This window comes from Engystomops pustulosus, chromosome 5 (assembly GCF_040894005.1).
Source record: "Engystomops pustulosus chromosome 5, aEngPut4.maternal, whole genome shotgun sequence".
NCBI lineage: Eukaryota > Metazoa > Chordata > Amphibia > Anura > Leptodactylidae > Engystomops > Engystomops pustulosus.
Window position 1 is genome coordinate 176,072,052 of NC_092415.1, and position 24,282 is coordinate 176,096,333.

The window sequence follows — 24,282 nt, forward strand, 5'->3', positions numbered from 1 at the left end:
ATAATTCTTTCACAACAGGTTTGTTAGGTGAACAATACAGATCTGATCACTTAAATTGCAAAAAAATAAAGATAACGTCAGAAAGAGATTAAGGAGAGAAACCACAAACCGGGTGTAATGAGTCAATCAATAAGGATGGAGCAAGATGTAAAAGTCTTTGTAAAATAATAGATTAAAATTCCTATAACTACAGAGATAAAACACACGCTGCGCCTAGCTGCATGTTAGCAGCAGGGATGTGTTATGGTGGCACTGCATGTTCTACTGATCAATGGAAATTAAATGTATTAATCTATGGAGGCCTATATTTGGAGTTACCCAAAAGATTAAAGTGGATAAACACACTACAGGCTGATCCAAATGTGAGGCTCAGTATTGTGTTTGGCCTCCACGTGCCTGTATGACCTCCCTACAACACCGCAGCTTGCTCCTGATGAGGTTGCAGATGTTCTCCTGAGGGTTATCCTCCCAGACCTGAACTAAAGCATCTGCCAACTCCTGGACAGTATGTGGCGCAACATGACGTTGGTGGATGGAGCGAGACACGATGTCTTAGATGTGCGCAATCGGATTCAGGTCTGGGGAACGAGAAGGCTAGTACATAGCTTCAATGCCTTCATCTTTGAGGACACACTCCAGCCACATGAGGTCTACCATTGTCCTGCATTAGGAGGAACCCAGAGCCAACTGCACCAGCAAGTGGTGTCCCAAGGGGTCTGAGGATCTTATCTCACAAAGAAGACCTGTCATCCATAAATTTGGCACTAGGAGCTGCTTACTCAAGTAAGCAGCTCCTAGTGCTTAAACAAACGCTGCAATGATAGAATTATAGCTCTACCGGAAACCTCCGGTAACGCTATCTAACACTGTGGCGAAGTACAATGTAAACGACGGGCCGCTCACAAAGCGGTCTGACTTATTCCTGAGGGGGGCGGTCCGAGGTGCTGCCTCTTCACCTGACCGCCGTGCTCGCTTCATAAGCCAGCGTTGACTTCCGCGTGTCATTTAGGAGTCACCGCCCCTAATCCCGCCCCCAACCCCTCCCCCTCAAGAATACTTCAGACCACTTGGCGAGTGGTGTGGCGTTTACATTGTACTCCGCTGCAGTGTTAGATAACGTTATAAGAAGTTTCCGATAATGCTATCATTCTGTGCTGTGCAGCCCAACAAAGAAATGCCACCCCACACCATTACTGACCCACTGTCAAACCAGTCATGCTGAAGGATTTTGCCGGCATGGAGATCGCTCTCCATGGTGTATCCAGACTCATCTGTCACATGTGCTAAGTGTGAACCTGCTTTCATCTGTGAAGAGCACAGGGCACCAGAATTTGCGAATCCTGGTGTTCTCTGGCAAATGCCAAGCGTCCTGCATGGTGCTGGGATATGAGCACAACCATTTGTGCAGACACATGCACATTTGTGGCTACTGGAGGTCATTTTGCAGGGCTCTGGGAGTGCTCCTCCTCTTCCTCCTTGCATAAAGGAAGAGGTAGCAGTCCTGCTGCTGGGTTGTTGCCCTCATACGGCCCCCCTCCACGTCTCCTGGTGTACTGGCCTGTCTCCTGGTAGCGCCTCCAGCCTCTGGACACTACCAAACAGACACATCTAATGTTCTTGCCACAGCACGCATTGCCATCCTGGATGAGGTGCACTACCTGAGCCACTTGTTTGGATTGCTGAGGCCTTGTACGGAGGTCATACAGGCATGTGGTGGCCACACACAATACTGATCCTCATTTAGTTTTGTTTTACGGACATTACATCATTAATGATTTCCATTGATGATTTTTGGTGATTTTGTTGTCAGAAAAGTCTACTTTGGACAGAACAAAGTATTCAATGAGAATATTTCATGAATTCAAGTCCTTTAATTTCAGTGTTCCTTTAATTTTTTTGAGCAATGTACTTTACAATGTAATGCAGAAGTGACATGTAAAGCTGTTATCCAACAAACTGTGTTAGGATGGACATATAGTGGCAGTAGGCAACAAAAATGCTTTTTATAATTCTATTTCTTATCCTTACCTTCTATGTCTTATTACAGTCAGAGGGTCTGGATGGTGGGTGGGATGCGGCAAAACTCAATTAATGTGGATTATATCTATCCTCATTCCTCAGCAAGGTACATAATGACCCTTTTTATTACCTCTCTGGGGAGAAGGATACTAATTCACCTCATTCAGTTTCTTATCTATCTCAGACACACAAATGTATAATGGGAACCTAGCACATGACCCTTGAACTTTAGGTGCAATTTTTCACATTTTCATAAAAACGGATAAATCACGCTATTGGGGACCTGCTCAAATTTTAACTTTAAGAGGCCTAAATAAAAGTAAAACCCCATAAATTGTCCCAATATAAAAACTACACCCATCAACATATGTAAAACAACTTTTATGAAGTTTGTTAACCCTAGTTTTACAGGGGTTAACACTAAATCGTGACAATTTTGAAATTAAATGTATGTTTCAAAAAATGACACATTCTGAGTGGATAAAATACCAAAACTCTCCACAAAGTTTGATACCCAATTTCTCCCAAGTATAACAATATCTCATATGTGATAAACTGATGTATGCGTGCACACCATGGCATTGAAGGAAAGCCGCGCCATTCAGAGCAGATTTGTATTGTCACTTTGTAAAGGCCATACAATATTTCTTTTTTTTGGCAATTTGGACTTATTTTCTGCGAGATTAGATACACATTACAAATACTTCATTTTAGTGGGTTTTTAGCTTATTGATGACATTCTATAAACCCTTGAATGTATGGAGGAAAAGAAAATCATCAATTCTGGTTTAGGATTTTTTGTATTTTTTTGGGCCATTCAACTTACCACAAAAATATTATTATCTTTATTCCATGGATCACAACGATTACGGTGATACCTTATTTATATGGTTCATATTTTTATATTTTACTGAAGAAAACCTAAACGTAGAGAAAATCTCATTTGTTTTAGTATCACCATCTTTTCAGAGACATAACTTGAGTACTTTTTAGGTTGACAGAACTGGTTGAGGTTAATATTTGCGTGATATTTTTTCAGGGGTACCATTTTGACGCACATAACTTTTTTGATCACGAAGGCATTTTCATGAAAAATGTAAAATTTTTGGCATGTTTTTCTGGTTTATTTTATGGCGTTCACCAAGCGGGTCCAACAATGTTTACAATTTATTGTACTGATTGTTACGGACAATACAAAATATGTGGGGGGAGGGTTTGTGATTTTAAGTTTTTTGTACTTTATTGTGTATGGGAAATGGTGGTGTTGAGGGGACTTTCACTTTATTGAATTATTTTTATATAAAAAAAACTTTATGAAAATCTTTTAAAGCGTTCCTTTTTTTCTTTTTACAGGTTGGATTGAACAAGCAAAATGTATTGTACTGTTTTCTTAATGTAACACACTGAGCTTGTCTCTTCAGACCGGCCCTGGCATGAGGCACTCCTCAGACCCCAGGGCCGCTATCAGAAGATCGAACCCCCCCCCGTAAACGGCACACATCGGAAGCCCCTTCATGCCACGGTTGTCATCTGTGAGCCGGTGCCAGGAGCTGTAGTATGGCACAGGTCGCCAAGTCTCTGTTGCCCATGCCATACTATTAGATCAAATGTCGGAAAGGGGTTAACGAGATTTTGGTATCATATTAAAGATATGAGTTTGCATAAAACACTACCACTACATGTTATCTTAAAGGAAATCTTTACTTCTTCGTTCAGGAAATTCTCTTCATTAGTCCTGAAACACCTGTATTGTAGAATATGCTAATTAGTAGAGGGTGCTCCTAAGGACGTTACCCAGGCGGCCCGGGGTAAAGTTCCTGAACAAAGAAGAAAGTGCCCACTTGTAAGTGGGCATCTGCAGTCAGTGAATCTTGCACAACCGGTTGTGACACATTGCAGCTGTGCGAGATTCACTGCCTGCACATGCGTGAGAAGTGCCGTCACGGCTCTCGGTCCAAGGAGGAGGAACACAACAAAGATGGGGCGTGCATATTTAAATAACCGAGGTGCATGGAATTGCTAGGGTGACGTAAGTGAGGCACCAAAGCCACATTTCTATAGATTATAGAATACTTTTTTTGCCTAAACTTCGGTTTTTGTCCCAGAGAGTGGTGTGGGGTCATTTAGGCCGGGATCAAGTGGTAGGTTTCCTTTCATTTCTCCTGTTTGTTTGTTAATAACAATTGTGATTAATGTATAAAAAGTTTCACTTACATATTTTATAACCAAGTCTTTCTGCGTAGATCCTTTTTGCCATAAACTGACCCTCAATGAGTGCTCGGACTTCAACATCTTGTGGGAATTCAGATACCTATCATATAATAGAAATTGTAAGAATCTTACAAAGTTTTTATGTCATCTTACATCCCTGCTATGGATATTGTTTGTATTTTTGTAGGTGAACTCAGATGTAACCGTCACCAAACGCTTGTGACAGCCATCTCATAGTGAGTGTCAATCAGTACCGGGGATGAGGTTACCATGTCGGGCTGTTAGATTGGGATCTCCTTCTCCAGTTACAGTCTAAGGTAGATAACATGTTGATGGTTATTTACACCACATCGGAGCGGTACCACTTGAAAGATAAGAAGAGCTGCTTCTAAGTTTCCACTTATATTCACAAACTGTTATGTCATACTGAGAATGGTAAGGCACAGCAAAACTTCTTATTTAGGCCTTATGCACACAAAACAGTTTTTAAGGTATTGTTCAAGCCACAAAAACAGCAGCTAATTCAAGTTCCCGATTGACTTCTATTGGGCACAGTCACGGTGGGGTGAGGGACAGTGCAAATTATACAGCAGGTCCTATTCCCCCCATGTGCTGTGCCCTCTCCAAACAAGCTGGGTGTTTGCAGCATACTACAGAAAACACCCACCGATAATACCCACAATCAGTGCTAGCTCTTTGTTTGTCGCTGGCAGTTTAAAAACGCCGGCACGTGGGAGATACCATCTTGGCTTAAATCGTCACTCCCATTGATGTCATCGGGAAGCGACAATCTATCGCCATAAGAACCTGTAATGGAAAATAGTGCCCAATTGTAATTTTCTAGCCATTTTTCAAAATATAAAAAAATGTATAAAAAGTGATCAAAAGGTCATACAGTCCCCAAAATGGGAGCAAAGAAAACGTCAGCTCGTCCAAGTACACCAAGTATCAGGAAACAAACATTTTTTTTTTTTAAATAAAACTTATATAAGTTTGGTATGCCCGTGATCATACTGACCTAAAGAATACAGGAGACATTTTATTTGGGGCGCACAATAAAAGCTGTAAAAACAAAGTCCACAAGAATATAGCGCAAATGGGCTTTTTCACCAATTTCACCGCATTTGGAATTTCAAAGATGCGTCTTACCTTCTGCTGAGCAAGGCAGATGATCAGCGGAGGCTATAAAAACCTATTGGCATATGTGCCAATGTGCATACAGTGAGATACATCCTAGTCCCCCCCCCCCTTTTGTAATGACTCACAGGGAATTCTTATAATGGAAGGCTACAACAAACAACAATGTAAAGCATGTACTCTACATTTATATATAGTATATAAGTAGAAATTGAAGCACAATGTAAACTTCCTTAACAAGTAGGCTTCAAATGAGAAAGTGCAATGTATTAGCTTTTGTGAAAAGTACTAAAACATGCAAATGATCAATAACATCATACAGTATATATCATGATACCCATACCTCCCAACATTTGTGAAAGGGAAAGAGGGACAAAATGGCGGCACACGTAGCGTGCCGCGGCGATCCCCCTAAGCCACACCCCCAATCACTCCCTGGCAACGCCCCAAATTTTAGCCATATTATAATAATAAAAATCATCTCAATTAAAAAAAAAATAAAAAATTATCCACATTGGGATTTAAACCCAGAACCTGCAGTGTCCATGTACAATAATGACACAGTGCCCCAACCAACTGAGCTATAATCTCAGCAATTAACAAGGAGTAGAATTTTGGTAACTAAGAACTATGACTACTGTTACACTGTGACACAGATTTACTGCCTTGGTATATAGGGAGGGATCTTCTCAGAGGTTATTATTGTAATTATTGAGACTATTATTATTATTATGGAGATGATTATTATTATTTTTACCATTATTAATAATCATCTCCATAATAATAAAAATAATAAAATTTATAATAATAATAATAATAATAGTCTCAATAATTACAATAATAATCTCTGAGAAGATCCCTCTCTATATATCAGTGCATTAGTCTGTGTCACAGTGTAAATGGCAGATAACACTTCTTAGTTACCAGAAATCCTCAGCTCTATATCACTTGGCTTATAGCTCAGTTAGTTAAGCTCCTGTCTATGGTGCAGAGGGTCCCAGGTTCGAATCTCAGCCTGGGCAAAACTTTATTTAATTTAATTAAATAAAGAGCTTGTGTCTGGGGAAGTTCTGGAGACCATATATGGATTCCCTGCCCGATGTCTGCTCTGGGGAACCTTAGGAGATATATGGACAGATGCTGATCTGAAGCTGATGACGTGGTCCCTGCTCTCCGCTAAGCCCAACACTTCTCTGAAAAGGATTCCCTCCCGATGTCTGTAGAAGCCATTCTGTACTGTGAGTTCAGGCTTTCAAAGTATTTACTCTGCGGACACAGCGGGACCTGGGGGGAAAATCCGTGACAATCTCATAGCTGCCCGTGACGCGGGGCAGAGGTACGAAAAACGGAAAAGTCCCGTCAAAATCGGGATGGTTGGGAGCTATGATGATACCATAGAGATCATCAGAACACACTCTGCAGACAGTGACAGTGCACTTCCCTCCCACCAGACCTATTAATCAGAATTATTAGTTCCACCTCCTACCGGGTCCCCAAAGTCTTCTGCCTTGGATCAACCTTTGACTCTGCATTATTCTATAAGTCCCACATCCAGGCTCTTACTACAACCTGCCAGCTCCACCTCAAGAACATAAGAACATAACATTTCTTAACCTAGAGTCTACAAAATAGCTAGTCCATGCCGACTGTTCCATTCATCTTCTACTATATGTATGAGCATACCCCCATATGACTTTATCAGGGTATAAGAATTTTGGACATTATAACTTACCTTTTGGTTTTTAGCATTGAATCTATGAATGCCAACAACTTGTGGGGTTATTTCCATTACATCAAAGAAAAATCCTAAAAGTAACAAAAAAAAAATCCATATGGTTGTTTAGTACATTAGGTAAAAGTATAAAAAATTTTATACCACTTCTTTAGCATGAAAGTACCATATATACTTGTGTAGAAGTTGAGTTTTTCAGCACAAAAAAACAACTCGGTTTCTACATGAGTGTAAAAAAAATAAACCTACATAGCTACCTTAAGATGCTCTGTGCGGCTCCTCTTCCTTCTCCACTAGTCACAAAATGAGCAGAAACGCGTCCGCAGCAGTGGCGTAACTACCGCCGTAGCAGCCGTAGCGGTTGCTACGGGGCCCGTGAGGTTCAGGGGCCCGGGGATGCACGCTCCCTGCAGTGCTTTGCCACGGGGTAAGTGGTCCGGGGCTGCAGTGCCGGATCGTGCCCCCGGGCCCCTCCCTCTCTATGCATCTACACGTCTCCTGAGCCCGCCCGCCCACGCAGCTCTTTCCGGGATCCCTGCCTGCTCAGATCCTTGACCCGCCCCCCAGCCACCTCTCTGACCCGCCCCCCTCATCTCCCTGACCTGCCCGCTCATCAGCCTGCAGGGCGGCACAGTTGATTCTCTGCCCCCCCTTCCCCCGCTCGGCCCCCCCTTCCCCCGCTCGCCCCCCCCTTCCCCCGCTCGGCCCCCCCTTCCCCCGCTCGCGCCCCCCCTCCCCCGCTCGGACCCCCCCCCGCTCGCGCCCCCCCCCCCGCCGTCTGAATGCATCTGGACACCCACCTGAACACGTGCCTGAACACCCAGACAGTCCCCAAACTTCCTAAAAGGTAAGTATATACAGATGTATTTATCTGTATGTATATATGTATTTATCTGTATGTATATATGTATTTATATGCATATACTGTGTACATATGTATATACAGTGTATGTGTATATACAGTGTATATACAGTGTATATACTGTGTATATATTGTATATATACTGTGTATATACGTGTATATGTGTATATATTGTATATATACTGTGTATATGTGTGTATATGTGTATATATTGTATATATACTGTGTATATGTGTGTATATACTGTGTATATGTGTATATATTGTATATATACTGTGAATATGTGTGTATATACTGTGTATATTTGTATATATACTGTGAATATGTGTGTATATACTGTGTATATGTGTATATATTGTATATATACTGTGAATATGTGTGTATATGTGTATATATTGTATATATACTGTGAATATGTGTGTATATGTGTATATATTGTATATATACTGTGAATATGTGTGTATATGTGTATATATTGTATATATACTGTGAATATGTGTGTATATACTGTGTATATGTGTATATATTGTATATATACTGTGAATATGTGTGTATATACTGTGTATATGTGTATATATTGTATATATACTGTGAATATGTGTGTATATACTGTGTATATGTGTATATATTGTATATACTGTGTATACATAAATATATATATATATATATATATATATACTGTTTATGCATATTCCGTATATATATATATATATATATTATATATATATATATATATAATATATATATATGTAAATCCTATGTATATGTGTATATATGAATCTACTATGTATACATGTATGTACTGTGTATAAATGCATTGAAGCAAATACTGTATTTTTACATGCATGTATTTATATTAGCATATATATATATATATATATATATATATATAATGTGTGTTTTTGTATGTGGTAAGTATGTATGCTGTATATACTGAATGTATGTGTATATTCTGTATGTATATGCAGCATGTGTGTATATGGTGTTTTTATTCTGCATGTATGTGTATATATGGTCAGTGTATACTGTATTTGTGTATGTATGTGTATATATATATATATATATGTGTGTGTGTGTGTTGTATATGTATATAATGTGTATACTGTATGAGTTTGTATATACTCTGTGTATTAGTGTATAAATGTATATGAGTGCATAAATGTGTGTATAAGTGAATGCTTGTATGTATAAGGGTGCGAGTATACGAGAGTAGAACTTTATGTGTGTATATAAAGGTGTGTATATATCAGTGTATAAATGTGTGTAATTGTATAAACATGACTGTATAGGGGTACCTTCCCAAGAACATATTGGGGATGTATATCTGGCCGCAGATTTGCTGCCGGATATACTTCCCCCATAAGCTTCTATACGCCTGGGCTCAGGACGGTGAGCACAACGAGTACTCACTGTTTTGAGCAAAAGAGAGAGAGCGTGCTCTATCTATGGCCGTAAGAACGACCATGCGGCTCTATTCTCTATGGAGAGGGGAGGGGTGAGCCGCGCTCACCTCTCCTCCTCTCCAGTGCGCCCGACGTGTGCCTGCCATATATATATTTTAAGGGGAAGGGGGGCCCCATGCAGAAATCTGCTATGGGGCCCAGCCTCTCCTAGTTACGCCCCTGGTCCGCAGCCCACTTTATGAAGTTAGCAGCGGCAACACCTCCGCGTAATAGTGTGCGCCATGGGCAGAGCACATAGACTAGCTATTTTGTAGACTCTAGGTTAAGAAATGTTAGACACGTCACGCTCTGTGACAAGTGAAGAGAAGAAGGAAGAGGAGCCGTGTGGAGTATTGGAAGGTGAGTAAGTACGTTTATTAAGGAGCTGCAAGGCATTTTATTACATGGGGGGGTGATGCTGCTGAATGGCATTTTATTACTAGGGGGCTGCATGGGGCACTTCCTAACTAGGGGGCTGCTGCAAGGCATTTCTTTACCATGTGAGGCTGCATGGTACATTTCATTACTGCTGGAGGCTGCATGTGGTATTTCATTACTGTGGGAGGCTGCATGAGGAATTTCATTGCTGTTGGAGGCTGCACGGTGCATTTCATTACTGGGGGAGGCTGCACGGTGCATTTCATTACTGGGGGAGGCTGCACGGTGCATTTCATTACTGGGGGAGGCTGACTAGGCATTTCGTTAGTGAGGAAAAGCTGCTGGGCATTTCATTACTGGGGGAGGCTGCAGGGTATCTCATTACTGGGGAGGCTGTTGGGCATTATTTTCCAGGGGGAGGCTGCTGGGCATTTCATCACTGGGGGAGGCTGCTGCCAATGCATTACCCACCCTAGACTTATAGAGGAGTCAATAATTTTCCCAGTTACTTGTGGTATAATTTGGGGCATCGGCTTATATCATCTGTCATCAACGTATGAGTTCCGCTACTCGGTTCACAAACATGGGCAGGCAAAGAACCCGCTTTATAATTTGTAGCATTGAAACCACAGCTGTGTGCTATCTGTTGAATCACCCGATTAAAAAACGATGTCCGGTGAGGTTTTTTAGGCGCTTCGATCATTGATTCAGTCAAAAATCACGGATAAAAAAATCCTGCATTTTTGATCTTTTCAACAGTGGACATCTGAGCTAAAGACCTATAATAGTCAATGAGATGTTCTGGTATTGGTTGTTGCCCCTCATTTCAAACTTTTGGTGCAAGTTTATTTTTTTCTTGTTTATTTTTATTATTTTATACAATAAAACGGAGAAACACGTTAATACAATAAAATACCACGACAGGTTTAGTTTTATACACAAGAAGCACTCCATATACAGTGCATGTATTTCACCCCTATCTATAAAGGGCAAGAAGAAAGTATTTACAATGTAATTTACCTCCTTCTTGTGAGCAGCATTGAAGGTTCAGAACTCTTAAAATCTTTTTACATGCACAGTTTATGCTTTTTTCTATGGTTTGGATAAATATATCCCTTTGCTTTTGATTGCCTTTGTGTATGTTCAGCTATAACACTGTTATATTACATTGCACCAGTTGATTTGCCAGGCAGTGCTATTTATATCATTACCTATATGGCCATTGTTTCCAGGTGGAGTCGATCTCAAAATGTTGGAAAACTCTTCCCAGGAGGCAGATGAACAGTTGTCTCTGATTTTCTCTCTCATCAGGGAACCATTTTTAAAACTAGAAAGCAAAGAAAAAACAGGAAGGTGGCATAAAGCAATCTGTGCCATACAATTCTCATACCTTGTAATGAAGTGCTGACCTCTCTTTGGCTCCAAAAGTAAAATAGTTCCAAAATTACAATCATCTCTGGAGAACGATAAACCGAGGGGGGATGTAACTGCGAGACTGTGATGGTGACACAAATGACTGGATGGTGACAGGAATGATTATAACAGGGTCACAGAGTCATTTTTAGGGGGAGTGAAGACTTTTTTCTATAATTACGGCCAATTGTAATTATGGGTTTATATAAAAACATTAAAGAATAGTGAAATATACTAAAGGGGTTCACTCAGTATAAAAACAGGAGCTACAACCAGTAGGTAAGGAGATATACAATACTTATATAATATACAATTATATAATATTCAGAGTTCCTATGCATTGTATATTGCTATGGAGCACAATCTGTCATCTAGGTCTTTTCCAAGGACAGAGATAGAGAGGTGTCCTACAAAGAACACTCCAGTCAAAGCTAATCCATCAAATAATAAATGTTATAGGACCAGGAGGGAGGAGCAGGACTCATTTTCTTTGTATTCTTAGAACCTTGCTAGAACCTAGAGTCATGCTCCTGCCTTCAGGCCAAGGTGTAATTCACTGCTTCAACTGGAATGTTCTTGTAAAAGGGAACTTTCATTTTGTTTTGACCTATCTACCTGATGACAAGTTCCTATAGCTTTCTCAAAAAAAGTCTGAAAAGTTTGAAAATGTACCCAGATCGTTACTAACAAAGAACCGAGTCATTGGAGCTGTCCAAGAGGCATCCAAGTCATGGAGTCATCCTCTGAATACCTCTCCCTCCGTTGGCTGGGATGTTAGAATCTGGTGCCGGGTGTGCCTAATGAGCAGTGGAGTCTAGACCTTGGCGCAAGGTGTAGAGGTGTGTGTACCTGTTGCTGGATTTGAACAGGAAGGCCACCTACGACACTAGAAGAGAGGGGGAGAGGAGGGAAATGCGCCAAAAAATTAAGAAAAAGACTTGAGGACAGCTAGACTCCTGAGGACAGGTAATACATGTGGGGTAAGAAGTTTTTGTGGGGCCCCCCTACAACTAGACAATTTCACTATATTGGTCTGTATACTTGCTTATGGTTTACATATACAGGCATTCCCCGGGTTACATACAAGATAGGTTCCATAGGTTTGTTCTTAAATTTGTAAATACCGTATATACTCGAGTATAAGCCGAGTTTTTCAGCACAAAAAATGTGCTGAAAAACACAAACTCGGCTTATACTCGAGTCAAACAAAAATCGACACCAAAAAAAAAAAAATCAAAACTCACCTTTCCGGCGGCCCCCTCGGGTCTTCTGTGTGATCCGTCGGTCAGCGGCAGGTCCGTGCGATGTCACAGGCACTGACATCAGCCGCTGCAATAGTATTGTGTGTGCCGGCAGCCGACACACACTGTGATGTCAGCTGCTGACGTCAGCGCTGTGCGCGGCACGGACCTGCTGCTGACTGCCGGATCACATAGAAGACCCGAGGGGGCCACGGAAAGGGTGAGTTTTGATTATTTTTTTTTACATCAACGGGGCGGGGGTCCGGCTCAATAACGGGGCACAGGGGCTGGCAGGCTATATTTCCCGGGGCACAGGGGCTGGCAGGCTATATTTCCCGGGGCACAGGGGCTGGCAGGCTATATTTCCCAAGGCACAGGGGCTGGCAGGCGGTATACTGGGGCACAGGGGCTGGCAGGCTGTATACTGGGGCACAGGGGCTGGCAGGCTATATACTGGGCACAGGGGCTGGCAGGCTGTATACTGGGGCACATGCGCTGGCAGGCGGTATACTGGGGCACAGGGGCTGGAAGGGTATATACTGCGGGGCAGGGGCTGGCTGGCTATATACTGGGGGGCTGCTGGCTATATACTTCTGGGGGCTTGCTGGCTATATACTTGGGAGAAGGGTCTGTGACCAATGCATTTCCCACCCTCGGCTTATACACGAGTCAATAGATTTTACCAGGTTTTTGTGGTAAAATTAGGGGTCTCGGCTTATACTTGGGTCGGCTTATACTCGAGTATATACGGGTAAGTCGAAACTGTATATTTTATAATTGTAGCTCCAGGCAAAATTTTATTTTGCCCCAGTGACAATTGTAGTTTAAATTTTTTTTTCCTGTAATTGGACCCGCATGACTCAGGTTTTTAACTGCAAATGAGCCATGTACATTTTCTAACTTTATTTAACCCCATTCCTTCCCCTGATGAGGCCACGTATAGTGATTAAACATATTGGGGGAAGAGTGAACTGTACTTTTTCATTGACAACCAGGAATTACACCAGTCACATCCTATACTGCAGATAGGATATGTATTTTTGTGCTTCTTTCCCCTGTAGTGAGCAGTGTATCTGAAAGTCTTCTTAAGTTGTTCACTTCAGGCAAATACGAAAGGTAATGATTTAACTCTCTCCATACCTAAAGAATATTTTTAATGTCTTATTGTGACTTCATGATGTACAGTTACTGGCCCTCCCTGTGTGGCAAATTTGCCTTTTTCCTTCAAACCTCAAAATAAGTTGGGAAGAGAGAGCGTTTGTTTGTATGGGTAGGGGTGTTGGGTCATTCATGTCTTTGACTCGTTGTAATAAATTTTAAAATCAATTAAGAAATATCTGCAGTGGATACCGGACAGATAGCCGATTTACACAAAATGCTACATATATTACAACGTTTGCTATTATTATCTGCACTATTTATTGCAATTTTGTTGAAAGGACATCTACCATCAGATTAACTTATGGTACAGTGGGGGCCAAAAGTATTGGCACCCCTGCAATTATGTCAGATAATACTCAGTTTTTTCCAAAAGATTATTGCAATCAGAAATTCTTTAGTATTATTATCTTAATTTAATTTGTCTTCAATGGAAAACACAAAAAGCCAAATTGGATATAATTCCACACCAAACATAAAAAATGGGGTGAACAAAAGTATTGGCACTGTTCGAAAAATCATGTGATGCTTCTCTAATTTGTGTAATTAACAGCACATACAACTTACCTGTGGCACCTAACTAAACTAAATCTGTGGCACCTAACTAACACACTTGCAGCCAGTTGAAATGGATTAAAGTTAACTCAACCTCTGTCCTGTGTCCTTGTGTTACCACATTGAAAATGGAGAAAAGAAAGAAGACTAAAGAACTGTCTGAGGACACTGAGGACGCATAGTGTCATCAAGAAGTGTACAGCCCATGGCAATGTGGCACCTCCTTAGATGTGGATGGAAAAGAAAAATTGACAAGAGATTTCAACGCAAGATTTTGTGGATGGTGGATAAAGAACCTTGATGAAAATCCAAACAAGTTCAAGCTGCCCTGCAGTCCGAGGGTACAACAGTGTCAACCTGTACCATCCGTCGGTGTCTGAATGAAAAGCGACTGTATGGTAGGATACCCAGGAAGACCCCACTTCTTACACAGAAACATAAAAAAGCCAGGCTGGAGTTTGCCAAAACTTACCTGAGAAAGTCTAAAATGTTTTGGGAGAATGTTCTCTGATCATATGAGACAAAAGTAGAGATTTTGGGGAAAAGGCATCAACATAGAGTTTACAGAAAAAAAAAAAGTCCTTCAAAGAAAAGAACACGGCCCCTAGAGTCAAACATGGCGGAGGTTCCCTGATGTTTTGGGGTTCCTTTGCTGCCTCTGGCACTGGACTGCTTGACCGTGTGCATGGCATTATGAAGTCTGAATAGTACTAACAAATTTTATAGCATAATGTAGGACCCAGTGTGAGAAAGCTGGGTCTCCCTCAGAGGTCATGGGTCTTCCAGCTGGACAATAACCCAAAACACACTTCAAAAAGCACTAGAAAATGTTTTGAGAGAAAGAACTGGAGACTTGTAAAGTGGCCATCAATGAGTCCAGACCGGAATCCCATAGAACACCTGTGGGGAGATCTCACAGTGGCAGTTTGGAGAAGGTGCCTTCACATCTCAGGGACCAGCAGAGCCTTGTAAGAAACTTACTGACGGTTACCGGAAGCATTTGTTTGCAGTTATTTTGTCTGGCACATTTTTGGAATTTTTTTCATTCTCTTTTGTGTTTTTTTTAATGCAATCAAAATAAATGAAAATATTAATACCTAAGAATTTGTGATTGCAATCACTTTCTGGAAGAAAACGAGTATTATCTGACAGAATAGCAGGGGTGCCAGTACTTTTGGCCACCGTTAGATAAGTATTGCTCACCGTTCCTTCTCCGGTAGCAGGGGTCTTCTTTAAGTTTAACTTTGAATGCCTGCATTCCGCCTAAATCAAAGTTTAGAAAATATGCAAATCAACCTGTAGTGCTCTGTAGAGCACCTCCAGGCTCCACCGTAATATAATTTATGAAAGCACCGGTGCCTCCTGGCACCGCCTACGGAGCATTTTGAGAGCCTGTGGTATCACAGGCAGTGGAGAAGTGCGTCTGCTCAAGGAAAGCTACTACCTGATGGTGGATGTCCTTTATGGGTGTTCTTTGTGCAATAACTGTCTCACCATAATAGAGCCATATAGTCTTCAAAGTGCACTGGATTGATGAATATGTGTCCCTCCAAAGCAGGGGTTGGATCTTTTATCCAGAGGAACAGAGTATCACTGGTCCCCAGGCTGACCTGCAAAAACCAAGAAATCACAATAATCTTAAAGGAAACCTACCATTTCGAATGGCAGGGGTAAGCTGTAAGTACCGAGCACCAGCTCAGGGTGAGCTGGTGCCGGTACTTACTTTCGTTAGTGTTATAAACCGCGGTATCGCGGTTTTAACACTTTTTAAACTTTAGAGCAGAAGAGGCTTCGGCGCTGCGCGCAACATCTCCGCTATTTCCTATGTAGGCGCGCGCACCGCCGAAGCATCTTCTACTCTAAAGTTTAAAAAGTGTTAAAACCGCGATACCGCGGTTTATAACACTAACGAAAGTAAGTACCGGCACCAGCTCACCCTGAGCTGGTGCTCGGTACTTACAGCTTACCCCTACCATTCTAAATGGTAGGTTTCCTTTAATAAATCATATAACCTATAATAGAGATTATAGGATTGTGGGGGTTAAATGGCAAAATGCAGTAAGATTTTTTTTTTTTTAATCTACTTAGAACAGTCATGTTAGGATAACTCAGGGGTTCTCTTCTTTATTACTTCCAAAGATTGGTTTTATGTAACTGAATCTTTTTCATAACAGTTTAGAATAAAATATATTCTTAACAGTGCTTTATGAAGGATGTCTATAAATCAGATAAACTCTGTTGCTGAAAGGGTTAACCCCTTAGGCACTGCAGCCTGCATACATAGCATGAGGAGTTACATAATGTATCGCTCCACTTTTCTGTTTCTGCACATACCGTTTTGCAATCTAACATTCATGATAATGAATCTCATTAAAAAGTCAATACATATAACCTCTGGCCATAATCAGATTTCCATCAGGCCATAAAAATGTATACTCCTACAAAGAAATACATTAAAGCGAGAGAGGGAAGCATCTCCGCAAAATGAAGAAAAAAAAAATGTGCGGAGGCTGGTGGCACATTGTGACGGCTCAAGTGCTGAGGTCACCGTTATGTTCCATATCCATTAAATACCGTCTCCATTATAAGACAGAAAGATGTTTTCATGGACTCTCAGACTTTATTATTACATTATAATTAGACCTTTAACTTCCAACCGTCTCTATGGAAAAAAACAGATCGAAAAAAAAAAAACCACAACGGTAGCATAAAAAATTATACAATAATTAAGTTATCTGAAGTTTTAAAACCACAAGCTAAAGCTGCTTGCATATAAAGCAAAAAGTTTTTTTATATGTTTTATATTTTGCATTTTTTACGACATATCTATATAAATACCTCATACCACTTTAAAGTTAACAGTGTGGGGAATTGCTCTGGTAGTTGACAGGTAGCAGTGCAGGAAGCAGTGACACACGCAGGTTTAAAAGTCCAACTTAAGTGTTTATTCACACTTGCAAAACAGAACACAAATTCAGCCTTGGCTTAGGCACATGCAAAAACATTATAAAAGTAATTCCTGCCCGGCTAGGCGCTGTCTAATACACTTGACAGACCCTAGCTATCCGGGTACCAGGCTGCCTGGCACACGCTCTTGGCCAGCAGCAAGACAGGAGACCCTCAGTTACCTTTGCTGTGAGAATGCAATCTCCCTTTCAGCTCTCCAGGTAGGGCCTCTCCTACTGCTTCTGGCCTGCAGACTAAATCAGACCCTAACGAGGCCTGTGACCTGCACCTGTGGGCTATACAAAAGCCCAGGACCGAAGCCCGGGTGGAGTAGGAGTCCCACTACCAGCCTACCCCTACTCCATAATAAGCAGGCCCAGTACGGACATTACAAATGTGTCTGTGTTAGCTAGGCCAACACAGACAAAACAGACTATTCCTGCTTATCATGTCTGCATTAACCCTTGGGTTACTGCAGACAAACCCAGGGCTTTTACCACATGTATTTCATCTGCCTGTAGGACAGATAGCGGTTTTCCCACACAATACCTCTTACTTTCTCACATACCCTCCCCCTCAGTTCAGACCCACCGGGGCGAACTCCTGACATTAAGCAATGCGTTCGGGACAAGGCATCTGCATTGCCCTGTAGCTTCCCGGCTCTGTGCTCCACCGTAAAGCTGAAATTTTGGAGGGACAAGAACCACCTAGTGACCCTGGCATTCTTCTCCTTAGTTCTACTCATCCACGTGAGAGGAGAGTGGTCAGTTATTAGACGGAACCGTCGTCCCAGCAAGTAGTACCATAGGGACTCTAATGCCCACTTTATCGCCAGACATTCCTTCTCTACGATACTGTAATTTTTTTCAGCTGGCGTGAGCTTCCTGCTCAGGTAAGTAATGGGGTGTTCCTCGCCATTCACCTCCTGAGACAGGACAGCTCCCAGTCCTACATCTGACGCATCCGTCTGCACAATAAACTCTCTCTTGAAGTTTGGCGCAATGAGGACGGGAGATCCACACAACGCAGACTTCAAGGCCTGAAAAGCACCTTCTGCTTGTTCATTCCACCGCACCATGACAGGCCTTTTACCCTTCAGCAGGTCTGTCAGGGGAGCGGACATGGTGGCAAAGTTTGGTATAAACCGTCTGTAGTACCCTACAATGCCCAGGAATGCCCTGACTTGCTTTGTGCTCACTGGTTGAGGCCAACCCTGTATAGCGTCAATCTTGTTGACCTGAGGTTTAATTATACCTCGACCAATCACATACCCCAAATAGTGTGTCTCCTCCATTCCCAGCGCACACTTCTTGGGGTTTGCAGTCAGGCCCGCTGCCCTTAGAGAGTTCACTACGGCCTGTACCTTGGCCAAGTGACTCGCCCAGTCTTGGCTGTAGATGATAATGTCATCTAGATAGGCTAAGGCGTATCTCCTATGTGGCTTTAACACTATGTCCATTAACCGTTGAAAGGTAGCGGGGGCCCCATGAAGCCCAAATGGTAACACAACATAGTGAAAAAGGCCCTCAGGGGTAACAAAGGCTGTCTTTTCTTTAGCCCTGTCAGGGGTACCTGCCAATATCCTTTAGTTAGATCAAGGGTGGTGAAGTACCGAGCACTCCCTAGTCTCTCAATAAGCTCGTCCACCCGGGGCATGGGGTAGGCATCAAACTTAGACACCTCATTCAATTTTCTAAAATCGTTGCAAAATCGCAACGTCCCATCCGGTTTGGGAATTAGAACAATTGGACTGGCCCACTCACTTTTGGACTCCTCAATTACCCCTAGCTTCAGCATCTTCTGAACCTCCTCTGATATGGCTTGTCTACGAGCTTCAGGGACTCTGTACGGCCTTAATCTTACCCTTACCCCTGGCTCAGTGACAATGTCATGTTTAATTACAGATGTGTAGCCTGGCAACTCTGAGAACACATCTGTATTTCTTGCTACAAACTCTCGAGCCTCTCGCTGTTGCTCTTTGGTTAGGGTATCGGCTATTCGCACTTCTGCCTCCGGCACAGGCTTACCTGCAGCCTGTGAGGGTATCGCAGGAGGTGGACTAGCCAGAACCATCTCTGTATGCAGACTCTCTCTGTCTTTCCAGGCCTTTAACAGATTAACATGATAAGTCTGCTCGGGTTTTCTCCGTCCGGGCTGACGTATCCTGTAGTTCACCTCTCCTATTTTCTCTATAACCTCATACGGTCCTTGCCATTTAGCGAGAAACTTACTTTCTACAGTGGGGACTAGCACCAACACACGATCACTGGGATTAAAGGTCCTTACTTTTGCTGACCTGTTATAAACCCGGCTTTGAGTTCTTTGTGCCTCCTCCATATGCTCCTTGACAATGGGCATGACGGCCGCCACCCTGTCCTGCATATCTGAGATATGGTCTATTACACTTTTGTGGGGGGTGGGCTCTTGTTCCCATGTCTCTTTGGCTATGTCCAGGAGACCCCTGGGATGTCTGCCATATACTAACTCAAACGGCGAGAACCCAGTAGAGGCTTGTGGAACCTCTCGGATGGCGAACATTAAATATGGCAACAGTACATCCCAGTCCTTCCCATCCTTGTTTACCACCTTTTTTAGCATACTCTTTAAAGTTTTGTTAAACCGTTCTACCAATCCATCCGTCTGAGGATGGTACACAGAGGTGCGTAACTGTTTAATATTAAAGAGCCGACATAGCTCCTTGGTGACTTTTGACATAAAAGGAGTCCCCTGATCTGTGAGAATCTCCTTGGGAAGTCCCACCCGGCAGAACATGGCAAACAACTCTTTAGCAATTAGTTTCGCAGAGGTGTGCCGTAGTGGGATGGCCTCAGGATATCGGGTAGCATAGTCCATGACTACCAGGATATGCTGATGCCCCCGAGCAGATTTAACCAAAGGACCGACCAAATCCATGGCGACCCTTTCAAAGGGTACCTCAATAATGGGCAGAGGTACCAACGGACTTCGAAAGTGTACCATGGGAGCATGCAATTGACAATCAGGGCAAGTTTCACAATACCTTTTTACCCTATCGTACACTCCGGGCCAATAAAAACGCTGCAAGATGCGTTCCAGAGTTTTTGTGGTACCTAAGTGCCCTCCCATCACATGCTTATGTGCAAGGTCTAACACCATCTGACGATATGGCTGAGGTACCATTAACTGCTCCCGGGTTTCACCGTGGACCTTATCAATGCGGTACAATAACTCCTGATTTACCACCACTCGAGGGAACAACTTATCCGCACCTGGGTGCTGAGGTACACCATTAATCTCTACCACATTTTCTCTGGCGCGGACCAGAGTGGGGTCCTGGAGTTGTGCAGTACCAAAGTTGTCACGGGATACCTCCAAATCCGACAACTGCGGTCCTGTCACTACCTCCTCAGTTTCGCCTGCCATAACATCTAGGGGAAACATTACACTTCCATCTTCTGTGGCGGTCACCCCTACGGCAGGAACTCCAGAGTCTGGGTCATCAGGCTCGGCTTCAGAGATCTGACCAGACAACACAGGAGAACAACCCCCCAACTCTTGGTTTCCCCGCCATAGAGTCCAGAACATGGGGAAGTCCCGTCCCAAGATAAGGTCATGGGGCAAGTTCTTGACAACCGCTGCCTCATGTAGTGTCTCTCCACAAGAGGTCTGGAAGTTAATAACTGTGGTGGGGTAGTCCTTTACGTCCCCATGGATGCACAGGACTCCAATTGTGCGCCCTGTGACTGCCTTGGGGTCTGTGAGGGACCCATTAATCAAGGTCACCCGACTGCCTGAGTCCAGCAGGGCCAACGCTGGATGCCCTGCCACAGTCACCCGGCACAGGTGGCGCTCATCAGCAGAGTCGGGGCTAGTAGCTGTGTAGACAGGGGCAGCATAGAGAGAAACCCTTCTGGCGGAACTGCAGTCCATGGGCTCTGAGGAATTGGGGCAATGGGCTGCAATATGACCTGGCTCATGGCAGGTCCAACAGGTGGGAGCCTCCCCCCTCCTCCTCCCCTGGGGTACTTCCCGGACATTGGGCGTTGTCCTGCCCCGGGAATTTGTGGGTGACAAGACCTTCCGTGCCTTAAGGCCTGTCTTGGTATAAGGGGCTTTCTTTGTTAGGGCCTGAGTGGCACAAAACCTCTCCACCAACCCCACCAGCGCATTGGCATCAGACGGGTCCCCGTGTCCCACCCATTGTTGGATCTCACCCGGCAAGGCCCTCAGGAAACGGTCCAAAACAACCTTCTCGACCATCTGGGCTGGGGTTGATGTCTCCGGCTGAAGCCACTTGCGGACCAAGTGAACAAGTTGGTGCATCTGCCCCCTCGGTGGTAGCGCCTCCTGGTATCTCCAGCTATTCACTCTTTGAGCGCGTAGATGCTGATCCACTCCTAGTCGGGCCAAGATCTCTGCCTTTACCTTGGAGTAGTCCCGGGCATACTCCTCGCTCAGGTCGTAGTATGCCTGCTGGGGATCAGCGACGAGGAAGGGGGCCAAAACCTCTGTCCAGTGTTGCTGTGGCAACCTCTCTCGGGTGGCCACCCTCTCAAAGCCTGTCAGATAGGCCTCCACATCATCCTCGGCGGTCATCTTGGTCATAGCTTTGCGGACCTCTTTCCTGGCGTCCTTCACCGTCATTGCTGGGACAGTCCTTTGCTGAGCAGCGGTCAGGGCTGTTATCTGCTGGAGCAGCAATCTGTTTGTCTCTTGCTGCTGCACGTTGGACTGGACAAGCTGCTTGATTAACTCCTCCATGGCTGTGGCTTGCAGCTTCAGTGCTGTCAACTTCCAGGACATGCACTAGTGTATACTTCACTGCACTTTGCCCGCTCCAATCCACCATATGTGGGGAATTGCTCTGGTAGTTGACAGGTAGCAGTGCAGGAAGCAGTGACACACGCAGGTTTAAAAGTCCAACTTAAGTGTTTATTCACACTTGCAAAACAGAACACAAATTCAGCCTTGGCTTAGGCACATGCAAAAACATTATAAAAGTAATTCCTGCCCGGCTAGGCGCTGTCTAATACACTTGACAGACTCTAGCTATCCGGGTACCAGGCTGCCTGGCACACGCTCTTGGCCAGCAGCAAGACAGGAGACCCTCAGTTACCTTTGCTGTGAGAATGCAATCTCCCTTTCAGCTCTCCAGGTAGGGCCTCTCCTACTGCTTCTGGCCTGCAGACTAAATCAAGCCCTAACGAAGCCTGTGACCCGCACCTGTGGGCTATACAAAAGCCCAGGACCGAAGCCCGGGTGGAGTAGGAGTCCCACTACCAGCCTACCCCTACTCCATAATAAGCAGGCCCAGTACGGACATTACAAATGTGTAGCTAGGCCAACACAGACAAAACAGACTATTCCTGCTTATCATGTCTGCATTAACCCTTGGGTTACTGCAGACAAACCCAGGGCTTTTACCACATGTATTTCATCTGCCTGTAGGACAGATAGCGGTTTTCCCACACAATACCTCTTACTTTCTCACAACAGATAAAAGTCAACTGTGCTGGTAAAAAAAAGTATTTTTGTGATAAATGGGACATTACTTTGTTTTACATTTAGTAGAACATACTTAGTATGTTTTACATACTTTAGGTCTTTTATACATTACCTTTAGTTTTATGTCAAAACAATAAAAATCAACCTCAACTATTGTTACAGCACTAGCTGCGGCCCAAGGGAGCTCCAGCTTGACTTTTAGCTGTCAAGTGGCTGCACACCCAGTAGTGGATTATAATATAGCAAGTTTGGGTGGTAGCACAGGGCCCAAGCCTTCTAAGGGGCCGAAAGCCACTCAAACCACCCACCAGATTTTATTCTTAGATGGACCTTCACCCATGAAATCCTTATACATCTGTTCCTGCTCTCAATTAACATGTACACAAGAGCCAGAAGGGAACAGGACCAGATCTATAATTTGCAGCGCGCTGGCCCGGCTCGGTCACAGTGCGGGGAGACACTGCGGCTGCTCATAATAGAAGTCAATGGCAGCCGTAGGCTAGACGCAATTTCTGTGGCTATCTCTGATGCCATATATAGCTGCGTGCATGAGGCCTAAATCTGATTACTGGTAACATGACACAAATGAGAAGTAGAAACGAGAGGCTAACACATTGGGGCACATTTACTAAGGGCTTTGTGCTGCACTTTTGTCTGATTGTGCTTGTTCTTCTAGGCTGAAATGGCTTGCACAGGTATCTAAGAAGTTTCTGTACTCCTATTGTGTTGCACCCTTTTGTGGCGCAGCTGCGCTGGCCTGCGTGAGACACAAATTAGGGGGTGTGCCGTTGGCTGGTCCGATTTGGACCAAGCGCCGTATTTAACTTGCTAGGAGGAGAAGGAACTCTAAGTGACAGGAAACCCTCCTCCCTTTCCAGGTGAATGGAACTCACTGGGGCTCATTTACTTACCCGTCCGCTGGAGTTCACAGAATTGTCCGACGATAATGCACTGTGCCGCGATTCACTAACATCGTGCGCCCGATATCCTGCATGTTGCTTCCCCGCTCAGGTCCGACGGAGTTCACCATCTTTAAAGTGGTGCATGTAAGTGCTTGGGCAGCGCAGCTGCGCCACAAAACGATTGCATGCAACACAATCCCAGTGCAAACACCTGTTAAATACCTGCCAAAGCCGTGCAATCCCCAAAATAGAGAAACAATCCGACAAAAAGGCGATCCGCGACCCTTAGTGAATGATCCCCAGTCTGTACACAGGGGTGGATGATCATTCTGTGTGGGGGAGGGGACAGAATTTGCCAGTCAAGGGCCCTCGAACTTCCTAGTGGCGGTCCTGCTTCCCCCTACAGGCCCAGCACAAGGTATAATCCAATGAATCAGGTGTGACTGGAGTGTCCTTTACATTGTCATATATGGTTTAGTCAGGTTAACAAATTTTAGTTCTTGGCCTGTTGATCAATATGACGACAAAATAAGATGGAAATATTCTGGAAAATTTTGCACATTATAATAACTACTTACTGCAATATCACCTTCCTCTAGTCTCATTCCAGCCAGAGATGCTGCAGAGAAAATAGATTGTGTTAAATAAAAATCTAAATCACAACATATTTTTCTACTGCTTATACGTACAATCATTTTTAACCAAAACGAATATGTTCATTGATTCTAGTTTTGCTCCCATTGATTTTTTTCTTAACATATTTTCATTGCAATAATGATGCTACGCAACTACTGCTTTCTGC

The 24,282-nt window shown here is 43.6% G+C and overlaps 1 protein-coding gene across 10 annotated transcripts in view; it reads right to left on the reverse strand.

The window, feature by feature from the left end:
• The window catches only part of XYLB (xylulokinase), a 147,907-nt gene that overhangs the window by 57,029 nt on the left and 66,596 nt on the right, over window positions 1-24,282 (reverse strand). For all 10 annotated transcript variants that reach the window (XR_011855924.1, XR_011855923.1, XM_072153889.1 and 7 more), the window contains 5 exons: window positions 24,059-24,099; window positions 15,643-15,758; window positions 10,993-11,108; window positions 7,100-7,173; window positions 4,234-4,330 (listed from right to left, as the gene is read on the reverse strand). Coding sequence is in view for 8 of the 10 variants with exons in the window: in XM_072153889.1 (XP_072009990.1) it covers window positions 4,234-4,330; window positions 7,100-7,173; window positions 10,993-11,108; window positions 15,643-15,758; window positions 24,059-24,099 (444 nt within the window). In the remaining 2 variants the exon portion in view is untranslated. The remainder of the gene's footprint in view (window positions 1-4,233; window positions 4,331-7,099; window positions 7,174-10,992; window positions 11,109-15,642; window positions 15,759-24,058; window positions 24,100-24,282) is intronic.